Source organism: Neospora caninum, chromosome XII (genome assembly GCF_000208865.1).
Source record: "Neospora caninum Liverpool complete genome, chromosome XII".
NCBI lineage: Eukaryota > Apicomplexa > Conoidasida > Eucoccidiorida > Sarcocystidae > Neospora > Neospora caninum.
Genome location: NC_018398.1, coordinates 595875 through 613768, shown reverse-complemented (window position 1 = coordinate 613768; position 17894 = coordinate 595875). Strand labels below are relative to the sequence as shown.

General features: G+C 53.5%; 2 protein-coding genes and 1 non-coding gene across 3 annotated transcripts; 2 read left to right on the top strand and 1 right to left on the bottom strand.

The window, feature by feature from the left end:
* Positions 1–921: 921 nt before the first annotated feature.
* On the top strand, positions 922–6744 carry NCLIV_061040 (hypothetical protein; the record flags this gene model as incomplete). Its single annotated transcript, XM_003885657.1, has 13 exons — positions 922–963; positions 1334–1571; positions 1896–1982; positions 2444–2605; positions 2968–3185; positions 3572–3658; positions 4195–4270; positions 4650–4715; positions 5147–5274; positions 5409–5493; positions 5978–6040; positions 6160–6223; positions 6630–6744. The coding sequence occupies 13 exons, from the start codon at positions 922–924 to the stop codon at positions 6742–6744; spliced, it is 1431 nt and encodes a 476-aa protein (XP_003885706.1).
* Positions 6745–8287: 1543 nt separating this feature from the next.
* Positions 8288–8359, top strand: NCLIV_t140002. Its single transcript has one exon. It is a non-coding gene; the product is annotated as a tRNA-Ala (tRNA).
* Positions 8360–10619: 2260 nt separating this feature from the next.
* Positions 10620–16136, bottom strand: NCLIV_061030 (hypothetical protein; the record flags this gene model as incomplete). Its single annotated transcript, XM_003885656.1, has 8 exons — positions 10620–10880; positions 11407–11511; positions 11678–11770; positions 12218–12373; positions 12976–13136; positions 14456–14538; positions 15082–15262; positions 15842–16136. The coding sequence occupies 8 exons, from the start codon at positions 16134–16136 to the stop codon at positions 10620–10622; spliced, it is 1335 nt and encodes a 444-aa protein (XP_003885705.1).
* Positions 16137–17894: the final 1758 nt, after the last annotated feature.

Sequence of the window (17894 nt, the reverse complement as noted above, 5' to 3'; positions counted from 1 at the left end):
CGAATTTAGCGGATCAAGTACATAGAGCTAAGGCGAGCTAGAGACTCGTGGTCACACGAGAGGCCGAAAAAATCGATTTGCCTCGCCTGTTTTGTGCCTTTTTCGCATTCTTGTGTGACGCTGCGCTTTCCAGCGTCCTTTCCCTGCCGAGATGTAAGTCTTTCGACACCCGCCTCAACTTTCTCTCCCGTTCCGTTCTACGGTTCGCTGTGCCCGGCCTCTAGACGCCTTCTGGAGCCTCGTTTGTTGCGGCTTCGCGCAGAATTGCGGCGGCACAGAATCCAGAGGGACACAGGACGCGAAAGAGCGACCGTCTGATCGCTTGGAAAGTCTTCTTCTTCCAACACGCGTCGTTTGTCCCAAAGACTCGAAAGAGCCTCACACATCTAACCTCGTGCGCGTAGAGTGCGCTGCGGATCCGTTTTTCTCGGCACATCCCTCCCGCCGCCAGAGTTCCTTGCACTCTGTGTGCTGGATGCGAGCGGTCTCCTGGACAAACGCGCAGTTTTTTGGATCTTTTCTCGCTGCAAAAAGGCCTTCTTCTCCCTTCTTCCCTCTTGGCAAGGAAGAAAGTCTCCCTTTTCTTTCGGCCGCAACTGGTTCTCGACGTTTCGGACGGCCAGGCGGGGGAATTTTCCGGTGCATGCCGAGGCTGCCGCCTTTCCGATCCGTTTCCGGTTTTTTCGCGGTTTCTCTTCTTTGAGATCTCGCGTCTTTTCCTTCAAACCCGAGCGACCGCCAGTAGAGGGAGGATCCACATTGTCTTGAGCGTCTCGACTGCCTCTCGCGCGTTCCCGAATCTTGTCGAAAGGACCGCCGACGCGCGGTTGTGTTTGTCCCCGCCCAGACGGTCGTTCCGCCTACGTTTCTTCTGTCTCTCCCTCTCTCCCGTTCTCCCGCCACGTTCCTTTCTTCTCAACGATGGCAGTTCCCGCCGCGGTGTCGGCTGCGACTCGAAGAGGGGTAGGCGCCCGCGGAAGAGACAGGAAAACGGAGGAAAAACCCAAAAGACCCCGAAACACGCGCCTTTTGCTCAGAAACGAGACGAGCGTCGCCGGCGATTCTCTCAGGAAAAAGGCACGCGCAGGACAGACGACGGCGGTCCCGCCGGGTGACGCCGGCAAAAAACAGAGGAAACTCGAGAGACTACGCGGCGCGCGTTCCTCGCCCCAGCGGAAAAGCAAGGAACGCGGGAGAAACGCACGCAGAGACAGACAGACGGGAAAGCCATCGCGCAAGCCCCTGCAGGAAGCGTCTTGTTTAGACAGCTCAGACGGCCTTTCTGGAGAGGCATTCGCGACCGCGCCCGGATTTGTCTCTGTTTGTGCTTCAGCTCTCGTCCCTGTTGCTGCCGGATTGTCGGCCTCGTCTTTCCGGCTTCGTTCCCGCGAACCCCGCCCCGGCAGGCGCCAAGACGTTTTCTCCCTGCGTGCTCAAGAGCGCGCTCTCTGCGATCTCGCGGCAGAAATGTCGCTCCCTCGCTTCGCTCTCTTCAAAACTCGCAACGCCCGAGTTTGCGGTCCCGCGTCACGGCGCGGGACCGCAGTGGGATGGTGGATCTCGCTTCCTCTGTAAGGCGTTAGGGCGTGTGCTGCGCAGGTTTGGCGAGGCCGAATCGCGAGGGAAAACGGCTTCTCGCGTCCCGGGTTCTCCGGTCTTCGTCCGGGATCTGTGCAGTTCGAACCTAACACACACGGTTTGGGCTGTGGGCTTCATGTGAAGTGCAGGGAGGCGGAAGGAAAGCAAGAGGCTGGAAAGGTCGAGGCTTGGCGCGACTGCAGCCTCCAGTGTCTCTCTTCTCACAGACCAGTCGAAAGGGGAGCGTAGGTGGGGCTCTACGCTTCCATCTTCGAGCTCTGCATTTCCGCACTTTCTGTCCTCTTTTTTCTGCGCAGCGTCGGCAGCCAGCGCTGGGAAGGTCGTCCCCGTCCCTTCGATGGGAGATTCGATCACGGAAGGAAGTTTGAATGAATGGAAGAAACGTGAGTCTTCTCCGCTGTGAACTCCCGGGATGCCTCAGAGGCTGAGACAGACAGCCGCTGTTCCGCCCTGAAACCACGTACCTGGAGTTCCTTTCTTCGTTTGGAACGCGAGTTGACGGCGGCTCTCACAAGGCATTCCAATGTCTACATCCTTTCCCTTTCTGTCGCTCTCTCCGTCGGCGGCTTTCTCTCGCCGCGAAGCTGTGGACAGACAGCGAGCGCTGCTGAAGAGTGCTTCCTTTTTCGTTCCTTGACGTTTTCTTCACGCCTGCGCGGCGTGAAAAGGAGTTGGAGATCCTCCAGCCTCTCCTCGCAGAGCCACTCTTTACGCAAATCGGCCTTTCGGGTTCAGGTGTCTCGACGGCAAGCGGTTAATTTCGGTTTCACGATTTGCGCCCTGCATGCGGGAAGCCCAGAACGTCTGAAAGGTCTGGAAGTTGGTGGAATGTGTCGCTTCACAGAGCCTGGGGACTACGTGCGAGAAGGAGATCTCGTAGCCGTCATCGACACGGACAAGGTGTCGGTTGACATCAACGCGCCGGAATCGGGACGCATCGTCAAGTTCGAAGCGAACGCTGGAGATACCGTCGAAGTTGGAAAGCCCCTCTACGTCATTGACCCCAGTGAGAAAAAAAATCCCGCAGGTGCTCGACGCTTCGCCTAGGCGAAACGCCAACCGCTCTTCACACACACTCTCACACGGGATCTATCGCCGCCTCTCCGCTTGTGCCTAGACACATAAATTTACATGTATATATATATATATATATATATATATAGACAAGAGGTTTCTAGATGTATACAGAAGTTTTCTAGATATATACAAAAGGTTTTTGTATTTATCTACAAAAAAGTTGCGTGTATACAAAAGCACGTATGTTTATGTAGGTCTCTGCGGGGGGAAGTTGGACGCCGCGTTTGCGCCTGTGGGTTGTGGTGAGATTAAAGGGTTCACGAGCCTTCGGTGTCTCCATTGTCTCTTCAGCGGCCCAGCCGGACCCAGCTGAAGTTGCCCCGCCCGCGCCAGCGCCCAAGACGGAGGAGCCGAAATCTTCTTCGGCTCAACCTCCCGCTGAAAAGGCGAAGACGCCAACGCCTCCGAAAGCGCCGACCGCCCCGGCGCCGTCGGCGACTTCTGGGAAGGCGTCGAAGACGGCCGCAGCCCCCGCCGGTGTCCAGAGCGCCGGAAGAGAGGAAAAGAGAGTAGGCGAGGAAGGCGACCGCCCCACAGAGTCGCGGGGCACTGCGAAGGACAGAGATCCGCGCGCGCCTGCCATCAACGAGGAAACTGCGCGTCTTGAGGGGGGGGGGGGAAGCCGAGAACGGAGAGAGGCGTCGCGCCAGGGGGAAGGTAAAACGGAGAACGAGAAAAAGGCACAAGCATCGGCGCTGTCTCTCTTGAGACAGTGGAAATAAGAGACGCTGCGGCTTGGCGTGCGCCTTTTTCTTCGAGGGAATGTGAATGTCCACCTGATGCCGGCGCCATTCTTTGTGTTGTGCGTGTGAACGCAAAGGTGAACGTGGCCTTTCTTCGCACGTTTCCGTCGCAAGCGCGCGTCGGAGTGAATTCTGTTCCTGATTCTTTTTAGGTGCCGATGAGCCGCATGCGTCAGAGAATCGCAGAACGCCTAAAGGGAGCGCAAAACACAGCAGCAATGTTAACGACTTTCAACGAGGTGCGGCATGTCGCCAGGATCCTTCTCTTTCGAGTGCAGATGCAGTTGCGGCATCGAATTCGGATGCTCCTTGCGCTGCCTTCGATTCGGAGATCGGGAGACCGACAGGAAGATCTCGAACAACCCTCAGCATGGTGTTTTCGGATGCCTACAAAAATGTGCATGCACCTGTGCAGATACGCTACGCTGGAGGGCGGCGTGTGTGCACAAGTGTAGAGACGTCGAGATGCCGATATACGCATATCTACACTGAAGCAAACTGTCCGAGTTTTACTATATATATATATATAAAGTATATGTAGATGTGTTCTGTATGTGAACGGAGAGTGTTTATTCGGTCTGTGCGCGTTGCGGCGGACTCGCCTACATCGTTTTATGTTGGTCTGACGTTTTTTGCAAGGATGTCGTGTTTCCGTTGTCGCCTTTTACTTTTTGTTTCATTTTTGTCTCGGTTCTGCGCTTGATCACCCGTGGTTTCTTCCTCGCGTCTTTGTAAAACGGAGCCTTGCAGCCGTCGGTCCTCTTCATGTTTACAGTGCGACATGGGGAACCTCATGGCGATGAGAAGCGAACTGAATCCAGCATTCCAGGAGCGCCACGGAGTAAAAATGGGTAAGTCTCTCTTTTCTTTCGCATTGGCTGTTGAGGGAGAAGGCCTGCGTTTTCCCTCTCTGGGGTTGCACGTGTGTAGACAGAGGCGCGGGTCCGAAATACAGGAGAGCCAAGTTGCTCGGACTGAGTTGAAAAATGGGCGGTTTTGCCCCATGGACAGAGAGGGATTGCGTTGTAACAGGTCGTCTCGTGTTTTTTTCCCCTCTTTTTTCCTCGGTCTCCATACGCGTCGCGGCGAAACATTGTCTCTTCGTTGCTGTCTTTACCTCGATTTGGTTCCTGGCGGTGTCCTGTGATCACGTGGAAGCGACTCTGCTCTCTTACCCTTGGTGTTTCTCAACTAGATCTCTCTGCGTTCTGCTCTCCCGACTCTCTGCAGGTTTTGTTTCGGCCTTCATGCTCGCGAGCGCCATGGCGATGAAGAAAGTCCCCGAAGTCAACGCGTGTGAGCCCCTGAAGCGCCGGAGCATGGTCGTCTTCATGCTCGCCTTTTCTACCGGCTCTCTCAAGTGTTTCGGGAACTGTGATATGTTGACCCATAGATCTTCCTGCTTCGCTTTTTTCTCATCTCGTACCTTTACATCTATGGACCGATCCCTACATATATATGTATATATGCATGTAATCAATGAATGAATATATGTGGACTTGTCATTGAAGGACCCGAACTCTTACCGAGCATATGCTTCAACCACCGTCTGTATGCAGTGTACCCATGTCCGCGTGTGTGCTGCTCTCGCGTTTTTTGCCGTTTTTTCGCTTGTGACGAGTTCGCTTTCGTCTGCCGAAGCGTCCTTTTCAAAGTCCATGTGCCTGGCGTTACCTTCGTGGGTGTCGTGATCTGTTACGAGCGCACCTTCTCTCTGTTCTTCTCAGTCATTGAAGGAACCGAGATCGTCTACAAGAGCAACGTGGATATCAGCGTTGCTGTGGCGACGCCCACAGGCCTCATGGTTCCCGTCGTTCGCGACTGTGAGAGGAAGTCGTGGCCGGAGTTGGAAAAGGTGAGGTTTCTGACGCTTGTGTGAAAACAGCATGCACAGTGCAGCCTCGCGATTCACGAGTTCCCCTTTGTGCAAAGACCGGAAGAAACTCCGCAAAGCCTTCCATCGATATACCTCGAATCTTTTTGCTTCAGGAGCTCGCAGCCCTTGCGGTGAAGGCGCGCAACAACCAGATTGCTCTTGAGGACATGGCAGGTGGAACCTTCACTATTTCGAATGGTAGGAGTTCTTTTTCTCTCGGGGGTGAGACTGCTTTCTGACCTCTTCCGCTCTCTTCATCCAGATTCAGTGATCCATGTACGGCGCACCTCCAGTTGTTTTTCCACTCTGCTCCAAGAAGCTCAAAACAAGAACCGTCGAGTGCGCTGTGCCACAAGCGACGGGTCCGAGGTGCCGGCGCGCTTTGGTGTCCTCTCAGCCAATGTTAAAAGTGGTGTTTTGTGGGGTAGGTTGTGCGTCTTGCCACAGTCCAAGTCATGTTTTGCGTTCCTCCGTGACAATTACTACTCCAGATAGGTCAATTTCCGCTGTTTTAAGTCTGGGTACACACCCTGGTTGATGCAGGAGCGCGGAAGTCGATTGTCCAGCAAGAAAAATCACCTTTTTTCTCGTGGGCCGTTTCTCAGCGTAGTCTCTTCCAATTTCCCCTTTTCTAGTATCAGGAGAGCACTCGCCTCGCTGGTGTCTTGCTTTGTCTCTGCAGGCGGGGTGTACGGCAGCATGATGGGTACGCCCATCTTGAATCCTCCGCAGTCTTCGATTCTCGGTATGTCAGCTCTCCATTTTTCTTTGTTTAGGGTTGCCGTTCTCGTGAGCGCTTCGCGCTTTGGTATCTCTGCGTTCTGTCGTTCTTGCATCTGGGTCTTTGTGCGTTTCTGTTCACAGGCATGCACGGCATCACCAAGCGAGCTGTGGTCAAGAATGATCAAGTTGTCATTCGCCCAATGATGTGAGTTTATTTAGTCGCGCGTTTTCCAGGAGAGAGGCCTGGGCAATGCTCTCGATGTGTTTTTAACGGGTTCCTTTTTCTCGGGTAAAGAGTGGGAGAAAGACCAGGGACTCCCTGCGTATACCTAGGGAGCGCGCATCGGTTCAAGACGGTTTCATTCCTGCCGCTTGAGAAGCTTGCTCTGTTCCGTATCAGACATTGTGTCGCTCGATGACTAGAGAAAGGACGGTGTTTTTGCGGAGACGAGGGGTTGTTGTCTTTTGCCGTGGCAGAGCGTCTGCCTGCTTCGTTCGTCTTTTTGTGCATGGTGTTGGGTTCGGGAGGCTGCGAAGGACGAAGGCGGACTCGCGGGCGCAACGGGGATTGACCGGGAAGATCTCCATTTTGTGTGCGTTTTTCCTCTCAGGTACCTGGCGCTGACATACGATCATCGCCTCATTGATGGCCGGGAGGCTGTCACCTTCCTTTGCCATATTCGCGACTACATTGAGGACCCGCGCCTCATGCTTCTGGATCTGTGAGAAGCTGCAGTGGAGCTTGTCTTCCAAGGCGTCTATAGGTTTTGCCGTCCTAACAAGCGTGCACAGAACGAAGCTGTATGTAGGACATATGTTCTCGTTCTCCTGTTTGGCGGTGAAAAGACCTTCAACGTGCGTAAAACGGTGCACGGTGTAACGAGGTTGACATCTAGAAAGGGGAATAATGCACAAGGCTCCAGGAGTGGAACGCAGAATGGGTTTGACGACGAAAGCGAGGCCAAAAAGCAGCAGCCAAGCGATTGTCACACCGAACTGTTTCTCACGGCACACATCAGGCTCCCGGATGCTGTTCGGTAGCTGACTGAACACAAAAAATAGGCTGTTTCCTCTAAAAAACCCGCTGTCCCAGCCGAGCGTTCTGAGACCGACTTTGCATGTCGCTTCTGGGGACTCGGAGTCCTCTCATGCAAAAGTCGCTCAACTCCTCTTCAGGTTCCACCTGTCCGTAATGCCGCACCAAACTAGGAGTTCGTACTCGAAGGTGGACAGGCTGCACGCCGTTTTTAGTTATTTAATGCTGCTGCTTGGATCACACTTGGTCATGTAGCTGATACCGACTGGTGCACGGCGGGTCCATGATGGATTTTCTTCCCCCTGTACCAAGGCATTGCCGAACTGACGCACAGTGTCGGTCAAGGTAACGCGCCCCATGGGTGTTTTGTTCTTTGGAGATATCGCCGTATTGGAAATGGGCAAATCTTACCACGACTTCTGCTGGTGTGCAACGCCCTGGATAGACTAGTGCCAGGGGACCGATCTAGACCGGCAAGACCTGCGAATGTCACTGGCTGTGCACTGGGCTGAGATGCACGCGGACTACCAACCATTGCGCAGGTGTGCTGGAACAAATACTTTCGATTCCTCTGAGGTCTCGCAGATGATACGTCGGGGTCATTGGCTGCGTGAGGAAACAGATCATGTATTCGCGCACTTGGCGAGGCAAATACTGCAGCCACTGTCGGAAAAGAGGCCTAATTGGAAGACGCGCTGCTGGACGTTTCTGTGAAACCCCGAGACTGTGGGATCGACAGGGGAGAATGGAGAGGCGGGAACAACGCCTTAGTTTGTTTTACCTGTCGTCAGACAGAGGACGCAGGAGATATCCCGACCACAGCGGGCTGCTAGACTCGAGTCTCGCCTCCCCAGTGGGGGCAGATCTGCAGGAACGGTCGTCTCAGGACAGCTGGCCATGCCGGGAAGCGCCTACTCACAGAGATATCAAGAAACGAATGCACTGGGGAGTGGCCGAACTTGTGGGTGCACAAGTCAAGATCGTGGTGTTGGTCTGACGGTCGGCCCTCGGCGCCAATACGAGGCCATAGGAGAGTGGTACAGCACAACCCACTACCAGGAAGAACACATTGTGCCGTTTGGACTGGCCAATAGCACCTCTTTCTTGCCCGTTTGCAACTTGTAACTGACGAACTTTGATCCTGTCAAATCGCCGACGAAAAATGAATTCTGTAAATATATGCTTGTGTCGCCGCATGCACACAGCGTAGCAAGGTCGCACCCTAGTGTTGACGGGCGGATGGTGTAGTGGTATCACGCCTGATTTGCATTCAGGAGGTCCCGGGATCGATCCCCGGTCCGTCCACTTTGTGTCCTTTCTTTTCGCGTCTTGTTTCTTGGCAAAAGCCTTTACTCTCGTCGACTGCTGATCTCATGCGGTATTTGTTTCGAAGTCCGTTGTAACGTACGCACATGCGCTTTTCCTCCAGCACCGGCACTCCATTGCGGCGCTCGGCCGTAGTTGCATGGGACCTGGACGGGAGCGGGTGTCGCCCGTCCTGGACCACAATCCTCTGTTTGCACTCAATTTCCGAAACATCCAGCTCAATTTTGATGTTTCATCTCTATTTTGTAGTGCCTCTCTGAACTAGGTTAGTCGCTGCCGTCCGGCAAGGGCCCTCAAAATAATGCTCGCCGTTTGCTTCGCCCCAGAGCACACACGCTGCCAAACCAAAGTTGTGATTTGGGATAGTCTTTCAGGTTCTTGGGAAGGCATTGCTGAAAGTGTCGACCGAAAAAGCGAAGGAAAAAGTAGTCCTTTATTGTCACCCAGGTTTCAGTCGAAGTTTCACACGCTAACTTGTAGGCTGCGGTGCCCGCCCGGCAGAAAGTGTGCACAGCGGCAAAACTCCATTGTTTGCTATCAAGTCTTCTTCTTAATCCTTTTCTGCTTTCCGTATGCGTACTACGGCAGTTAAACTGGCCCATCGAACACGCCGCAATGATTGCCTCCCGTCTTTTCCAGATTCTTGCCAGCCTCGCGTGTAGCCTCCTCGCCCCTTTTTCAAACTGTTTGGCCAAAACATTTCCTCAGAGGGGAATCTCGGACTACCGGCAAACGGCACTTATTGCTGTCGTAAAGTGGAAAGTAAAGTCCACTACCTTGCATAAGTTTTAGCAGGGACTGAAAGGCCGATATTTGCAGAGAGGTTTTCTTGTATGTATATGTCCGTTGCTAAACGAAAGGTTGTCAACACTGTCCTCATCCGGTCTTCTTTTTTTCTCATGTCGGTCGTCGCTCCTCTTTGTTTCCGATCTCTCCGCGCTCCGCGGACTGCCACGAACCGAGACTTTTCGCTCGACGGTGGCGCGAGCGCCAATGTCGTTGCTGCCGCTTCTTGTACCCGATATTGTGAGGCGGAAGAAATCCCTAATGTTTTCCCTGTTTTCTTCGACCTGCTAATACTCAACAACGCTCTAAGGAACCCGTCCATGCTCAAAATGCCACGATTCGTCCCTTCTCTCCATTTGCGTGTCGTCACTCTTGCAAATAGAGTGAAAGAACCATGTGAGCGCGGCGAGCAAATCTTTTGGTTTTCTTTTCTCTTCTTTGTGCTAGAATGTCGATCTTTAATGGGCGCTGGCTGCTTCAGTTATAGGACAAAAACGGTAGGCCGAGCAAAGGGTGGAATTGCAACTGCGAAGTTGTTGAGTGTTTTGGACGGAAAGGCAGGGAAAAGAGATACGAACAAAACCAACAAGAGAAAAAAAGTGACAACAAGAGTAGCTGTACGCACGAGACGCTATCATATTCCCGAAAAGCCAACAGAGGAAAAAGCACCTTTCACAACAATTCGGATGTTCCAGACATTCCAGCTAAAAACTGGCCGGAGATGGCAAAGCTCATGCTACGAAAAAGGATAATACCAGGTAGCACGCGACACACCAATGTGAGTCAAAATCGACGAAGGTTGCTCGTGGATCCCGAAAGAAAGCAAGCAGGAAAGTACGGCCAACCCGACATGGCGGCCCAGGAAATGCCGTCTGCTGGAAAAAAGATCTCTGCTCCGTTTCACTTCCGTCTTTGAGGAGAGGCTGAGTCTGGCAGGAGGGCGTTTGCGTGTTCGAGTAAACGTCTTATGCAGGGTCCCCTCTCTTCTCTTTCTCGCAACACGATGTGTAAAACACCACAAAGTCACCGCACGCTCGGCCTACGCAGCTCTGGACCATACACAAAAACGGGTTATCTCTATCGGGTTCTCTGGAAATTCCACGTTGGCTGCACTTCACTCTTCTTTCTGCGTTGTACGTTTCTCTCTTTCCTACCGCGCACTCTTGCGCGAAAGCTGTCCAGATGCAGTGAGTCGACGTGCAGTTTAACTTTTTTCCTCCTCCCCATCACCTGCGCTGCTGACTCCAACTAGCGCGACGCCGGCAGGTGACCATTCAAAAGCACCACAACAAGCTTCTGTTTCCTCTCGCTTTTCATCGTGTTGCTCCGTCCACTTGACAGATTCATCAACGCTTTCCTGCGTCCGCATTTTGCGCCGACGGGGGCGTTCGATACCTAGAACGTCGCCTCCACGCAGCCGATCTCTGTTTTCTCGTCCCCTCTCTCCGGACCCCTAGCTGACAAGGACGTCGCGCATTTCTGCACATCTTTGCGCAGACGATTTGCAGTCAAGGAAGAGGGCGTCTACGTCCTCGATGTGTTTTCTTTCCACGACTTCGTGCCCCTCCACTTCCGCGAGAATTCTGGCAGGTTCCAAGAGCTGCAGCGCGTAGCGCAGAGACGTGTGACTGCCGACTTCGCCGAGCAGTTCAAGGGCTTCTGTCGAGAGGCGAACATTTTCCGCTTGAGAGCGGATTTTCAAGACTTGGATCACCTGCGCACATCAAAAACAGCACTGTGAACCGCGAAGTATCCACACACAACGCGGCGAACCAGAGAACCCGCATATACGTGCATGCTTGTTCTAAGCGCGACGCGGGACTGTGTACACCAAGGCAGACAGGTAGAGAAACGGTAACCGCGCAAGCAGGACAGAACGAAGACAGCCACTACATGCTAGCAGTTCCCAGGTGAGGAAAACAGTTGACCAGTGCGAACGACAGACGCGTTTGCATAAAAACACGACACCGTCCCCCTCCCCGTTTCCACAGAGCTCTGCACCTGCACTGTCTATACACCTTGCTTACACCGGCCCACGAAGTTCCAGGACTCAAACACATACTCATACAGTTGAATCTCGAAAACCCCTGGCGACTAGAACACGAATCGCCGCGCAGAAGAAAACGCGCAAACGCACTTGGTCTGGGAGAGGACAAACGCAACGAAAACGCGTGACACCGAAAATACAAGACCGTATGAGAAGCGCATGCGGCATTTTCAGCGATTGGACGTGCCGTTACCTCTGAGATCGAGTAGGGGACTGTTTTGACAATGAGGAGGCGATCCAAGAGATCGACAGGCATGCCGTGCGGTTCGATTGAATCCGTTCCTCGAACTGTGCAGACCTGGGGAGAACCAGAAGGCATAACAAAACGGCAAGTGTCAGAAAAACGCTGTTGCACCCAAGAGGGGAAACGAATCAATTTCTGATCCGTGACAGTAACAGACGGCAAAGAAGCACGGCAAACCGGAAGGGAAAGCGCCGATGCTTGAAAGCATATGTGGACTCACCCCTCTGTTTGTGGCAAAGATGATGATGGGGCTGAGAGGCGACTCCAGGATTCGGTTCAAGAAGGTGAAGCACTCAATATCCAGCATGTGAACCTGAGAAGACATGACACACGGAACGCAAAGAAAATCTACGAAAATGTATGTCTTTCATTAGTCCTAAGTTTAGAATTACTTAAACAACTGCTTTTAAATGTTTTTAGAAAAAATTTATATACAGTTACATTAAGAGCCACGCCACGAAACCGAGGTCGAAGGCTAGCCTCGTGAGTCTTCCTACGCCTTGACCAGTGTGCCACGCGACAGGCGTGCCTTTGTTTGTACACATATATATATATATATATATATACATTATAATATATATATATATATATATACATTATGCATGTGTGTATCTCTGTATATTCCTTGACGGCATAGGGCCTGTACAGCCGACCTCCGAACACAGGATCGTTTGGTTCTCTCCGCCTTTGATTTTTGGCGAGTCCCAATTTTCTTCGGCTTGTCGAGTTGGGTGCCCGCGAACACCGACGCGACCCTCACCTCATCCATGAAGAGCACGCCTGGGAGGAGTTCTGCAATTCCTTGGTCGATATACTTGTTGACTGTTTTGTTGATCTCGCTCCTTAGTTTCTCCGTGATTTCCGTCTTCCGGGGCTTCAGGAACTGCCCCATAACCGAAAGGATATCGGTTCCTCCCTGAGCGAACGCGGACAGCGCATCACATCGACTGGGCTCCTGTGCAGGGGGATCCGATACCCGGCAGTTTGCCGTCACCGCCACAGCGCGCCTCAAGTCTCCCCTCGATTCTCGCCTTCCGGAACACAGGCAAATCGCGCACAAGCTGCGGACGGGGCGTGAAACCGCACCATCGAGGCTGAGAGCCTCACGCGGCCTCGACTAAGCTTCATCGGCTAAGTTTCCGTTTGGGCCTTCTCCGTCTCTCTGTTGAAGAGCCACCCACGTGGCGGCACTGTCGCAGTTTTCCCTCACTCTCACATCGCAAATCATCCCGAATGTAAGACGTCCCTCTGGTCCTCCCCCCTTCACTCAGCCACAAGCGCCTTCCTGGACCTGGCGCTCGAGAGATTCGCTGCACACCGGGTTGTCAACAAACAGTTAACCCTTCACTTCGAAGAACCTTTGGATGTAGCGGATTGCCGACAGGCTTTCTCTTGGCTTCTTCGCGGCATTCTAAAGCTCCATTTTCTATCGAGGGCGAGACCTGGTAGCACATCGCTCGCCACGGACGGTCGACAAAAAGAAAACGACGCTTTTCTTTTCATTCCTCCTCTTCTCACCTGAGGCTTCGCATTGGCGACATCCAGGTCGTGGAGAGTGACAACCTGCACGACTTCTTTCCTTTTGTGAACCTCGCCCTTGGGCACCGGCACGTACTCCTCAACTTCGAGATCAAACTCGGTGGAGTGAGAATCGCTTCGGCCCACGCGCTTGACCGTTCCTAAAGCCACAACGGTTCGACAGCACACGAAACAATAGTCGGTGGACACGCCCTGAAAACCAGAAAGCTCTGCAGGCGGCGCAACTCTGACACCGCGTATACCGCGTCGTCCACTTTCCTGTTACGTTTTCGGCTTCTCCCCGTTGTCGTGATACCTCAACCAACTAGAAAAATGCCTACTCTTGTCCTGCAGCTTTCTCCACACGAATCCACCTCGTTCGCTTTGGATTCCACGCCAAGAAAGAAACTCGCGCCGATGCGTAAAATGTAGATAGATACAGATAGATAGATATCTCGATACATAGAGATAGGGATATCGGTAGATAGATAGATAGATACAGATAAAGAGAGAGATAGACGAATATATCACTATATGTTTGGTCGCCACCACCTATGTGCGTCTATCCGTATACGTGCATATAAGTGATCGGGCATTTTCGATTACAGGACTGGATTGAGGGACAAAAAGCCAGACAGCCCCTTGGAGTGCCGGTTCTTGAAGGCGTGAGGCCAGCGAACGGCGCGTGCGCTCGTCAACGCAGACACTTGCCTGTATTCGCCTCGATGTAAATGACGTCTCCGATTTTGACCTTTTCCTTTTGGATGGCGTCGTGGATTTGAGGAGCGAGACGCAGCGTCTTGGTCCCTCTGACTGTCTTCAGGGTCATGATGACTGCGCTCAAACACTTGGCTGTTGCAGGGAAAGACACAAATCTACGCACGGCCGTTGGCCCGGAAACGCCAAAAAGCGATAAGCTGTGAGAGTGTGACGCAAACTTCTAACACGGCATGATACCAGGGCGGGCCGAACCGCACAGACAGCAGAACACTACGACTGATCTGTGCAAACTGAAGCCGCGCCGCTGTCGGTGACCGCAGTCCATGCCGTGGTCCGAATCTGGCGCCTCGCCGTGTTCCCGTTCGCAACTCACGCGATGGCCGGTGCTTTCTCTTCCCCTCTCGGCCGTAACACGAAGGGAGAAGAATCGCAACATACACATCATTCTACTTTATATACATACATGTATATATATGTACCCATATATATATATATATATATATATATATGCATATGTAGGTATGACCTGGACAGTCTGGCTCGGTGGCGGCACCGAGATTGTGACCCGTGCAGCAAAGTGGTTTCTTCTTCCAGTTCAGGACGATGTGGTTTGGTTTGCGAGAGATAAATCCAGGAAGTGAATCATCGACGGAGCGAGGCACGAGAGCGAAGAGGAAGCACGGACGGTCCCCCCGCCGTCGAAGAGAGCTGGCCGGGAGAAAAGGCCCTCAGCAGCGGTTGACACGCGGTGTCTCCTTACCGAAACCCCCGTGTGGGTTTTCCGTTTCTTCGGCTGCTACTTCGACTACTTCCCCCTCGTAGACCTCCTTCACCTCGCGAATTCTGCGTGCATGCACGAGACGCAAACAGTGCAGACTCGCCTTTCTGGCCGCGTTGTCCTGCGCTCTCCAAGGCTGTGAGTGCGTTTTTTGTCCACGAATTCTGAGAGAAACCGAGTCAGAATCGAGGACGAAAAACCGCGAGCGAAGCGCAAAAGCCAGGCACAGCCCACATTCGGAGACACCCCAGAGCGGCACTCACACGCAGGAAAGATGTAGACACATGCAGGCATCCATTCTATCTCATCCACTTCTTCACCTTCACAAAACGGATGAAGCAGTTCTGAGAGATTGACCTAGAGAGATAGATCGATAGATAGACAGCTAGACAGAGAGATCGATAGATAGCTAGACAGATAGGTCGATAGAGAGCTAGGTAGATAGATCGATAGAGAGATACAGGGAGCGAGAGAATACCACAGACGAGGGGAATTTGTGGTCCTCGTTGCATAGACAGACGGGTGGCCCACACGGGCAGGACGTCTTTGAGCGACTGGGCGGTTTGTGTCTCTCTCGAGTTTTGACAAGACACGACGGGGCGACGAACCTTAGGGCGATCGCCTTCCGGCAAGACTCAAGCAGAACTTCCGTTTTCTTTACTTCACTGCTGTAAACAGACGACGACGAGAGAGGGACGAAGGGAACCTCGGGGCCTAGGCTGGCCGCAATCGCCATAGCAAGAGCCGTTTTGCCGCTCCCCACGGGGCCCGCAAAGAGCAAGGCCTGACCTGAGAGGATCGACACAAGGACGGGGGTGAACACTGGCACATCGAGGGATGCAGACGGGGAACTCAAAGGAGACAGTCCGGAGACGAAGAGAGACCGCCAACTGGATGCAGGGGCCCGCGATCCAAAAGAGCCTTTCCTGCGTGCCCCGAGGCGAGGAGCCCCAGGAGAGACGCTTCACAAAGGCACATCCTCAACACCGGCGTACGTCTGGAAAAACAGCCGCTCACCGAGACATCCTCGCACAGACACGTGGGGCGCCTCTTTGTGAGAAGCTGCTTGCGCGCATGATGGCAGTTGGAGAAACCGAGGAGCAAAACACGGCTACGCGAGACGCTGTACACCAGAACCCAGGGACGCGGCTGTCGCCGGCATATCTGTTACGGACTGTCCCGGGTAGCGGTCCTCTGCGCGGGATTCCTTCCCGAGGTTCGAGAAGCTTTCCTTGCACAGACCGATCCGCATTCGCATTTTCTGGTACGAAGAGACAGGTACGGGTGCCACGGGCTGCCGAACGCGTGTGAAGCGTCTGACGGTGTCTAGGAAGTGTCGAAGATCTGTGCATGGCTCGACGGACTCACCGGCGAGTTTCTTGGTTTTGATGAGATCAACGACGAGACCAGCAGCTTCGCGGGCCTTTTCCTGGCCAACCATTCCGCCGCCAGTCTTCATCGCGGTGCCGTCCGCATGCAGCCCCAAACTTTTGATGTGGCTGTGCGCAGCGAGACGCTGCTGTTGCTGGAGTGACAGCCCCCCACTGCCTGCCTGGACTCGGATTCCCGAGCTGGACGAAGTGGCGGCGGATGGGGAAGAAGCAGTTGTGGGCGTCGAGGACGCCGGTACAGCGCCTTCAGACTCGACGAGGGGCTGCGTCATGGTAGCCACGGCAGAAACGAAGGGAGGAGAGGTTTGAGTCGAGAGGGGGAGGAGGCGAGCTCCGCGTGAAACACGTGGCGCGGAGGGGGAACCAGAAAAAACCGAGGAGGAGCGCTGAAAACGGCAGCGGTGAAGTGAGAGGTCTGGGCGACGGCGGGAGACAAACGGGATGAGAACGGAGAGCGGCTTTCCCCCCAAAGGCCGAAAAGACGACTCGTCCGACCTCATTCAAGACAGTTGACGAACGGGCGTCTTCATAAAGTGGCGAGGTTCTTCATGGTCAACGGCGTGCGTAAGAGGCAACGGAAAACAGCTGCCAGCTGGAGAAAAGCTACGTTTGCATGCAGATGACGGTTGGAGACAGGGCGCGAGAACGGCGCGCGGTTCGACAGAGAGAGGCGGGATTGGCGCTTGAACCTCAGCAAAACAAATAATGACGGGCGGGAAGACCAATTAAATCCGGCTAACGCTCTCCACGAATCAGATGGAAAGCAACTCTTCGCGTACCTCTTTCGTTTGTTTGAGATACGGGGAGGGCATCTCGAGACGGACACACAGCACCGGGGAAAAGGGAGAGACTCGACAAACCTCTGGCGGCGAATTGGAAGAGAGATGAGAGAAAACAATGCTTCCTGATTTGAGAAGCTTCACTGATGCGCTCAAAAACCAGTCGGCAGTAAGGGACTGCGACACAGATCTTTCTACGGAAAGCTGTCTCAGCCCCAGCATTCCGGTTTATGTTTGACAAGTTTCGCCGAGACGACGGCGTCTTCGCCTCAAACCGCCGTCGCTTGTATAGAAAGAGAGCATCGACTATACGTGCATTTTGAAGGCAAGTAATTCGATTCTCAAAAGTTTTTGGCCGTGGCTTTCCTTCAGGCCACGTACATTCTACCTTAGTGAGGCAAGTTCTCGGGAAATCCTTGGCAGTTCCCGTCTTTGTGCACCTTGCTGTAAAGTATACGGAGCGAGAATACACAGCAGTCGGGATTGGATGGTTTCTGCTTGCATCAGTGCTCTCCTGGAGCTCCGTCGTCCTTGCCTCTGAGACGAGCCTGCGATTCGCGTTTCGATGTGCCTGGAGGCGCCGTCGACCCGCTGCCGGTGGACGAGGAGTTACCGGTGTTCCGGTTGTTCTCCCTGTGAACTTTCCTGTGACGAACTACCGATGCATCTCGTGTGTTTGGTGTGTGCTCACCTCAACTGCTTTGGGACGAAAGCATCGCTCTGGGGCAATTGTAAATCGGTCGCCGCACCTCCCCGGAGCGTTTGGGGCCAACACCGCACATACATGTACTGTAAGGGCACAGGATAAACCGTGACTCCTGGAAACCGCAGAGCATGCGTCAGCGACTAGGTATATGTTCCATGGCATTCGAGGGCGGAGCGTTCTCTTCTACACCCTCGCGCGTACCTGTCGCCATTTCTGTTATCGCAAAAGGATCCTGTCGCTTCTGTTTCGCATTCTCGGAACTAGAAAAGCATTGCTGTGTTTTGCGTGACGAACTAGAAATAAAGTGGTGTTTCACCAACTTTCCACATCTACCGACCCACGTCGCTGTTCTTGCGCTGCTACGTTTGTCGGCAGTTCGACTGCAGTTCCGCGTGTGTACTTACCGTGGGAATAGTTTTTATGGACGTAAAGCGTTTCCATTCTAACAGGGCGGAGTGCTGGTTTACATCTTGAATGCCTGTGTTTGCTGGATCCTGCATCTGTTGTGTTAGCATAGTTAAACGACGGTTGCGATTGTGAAAATA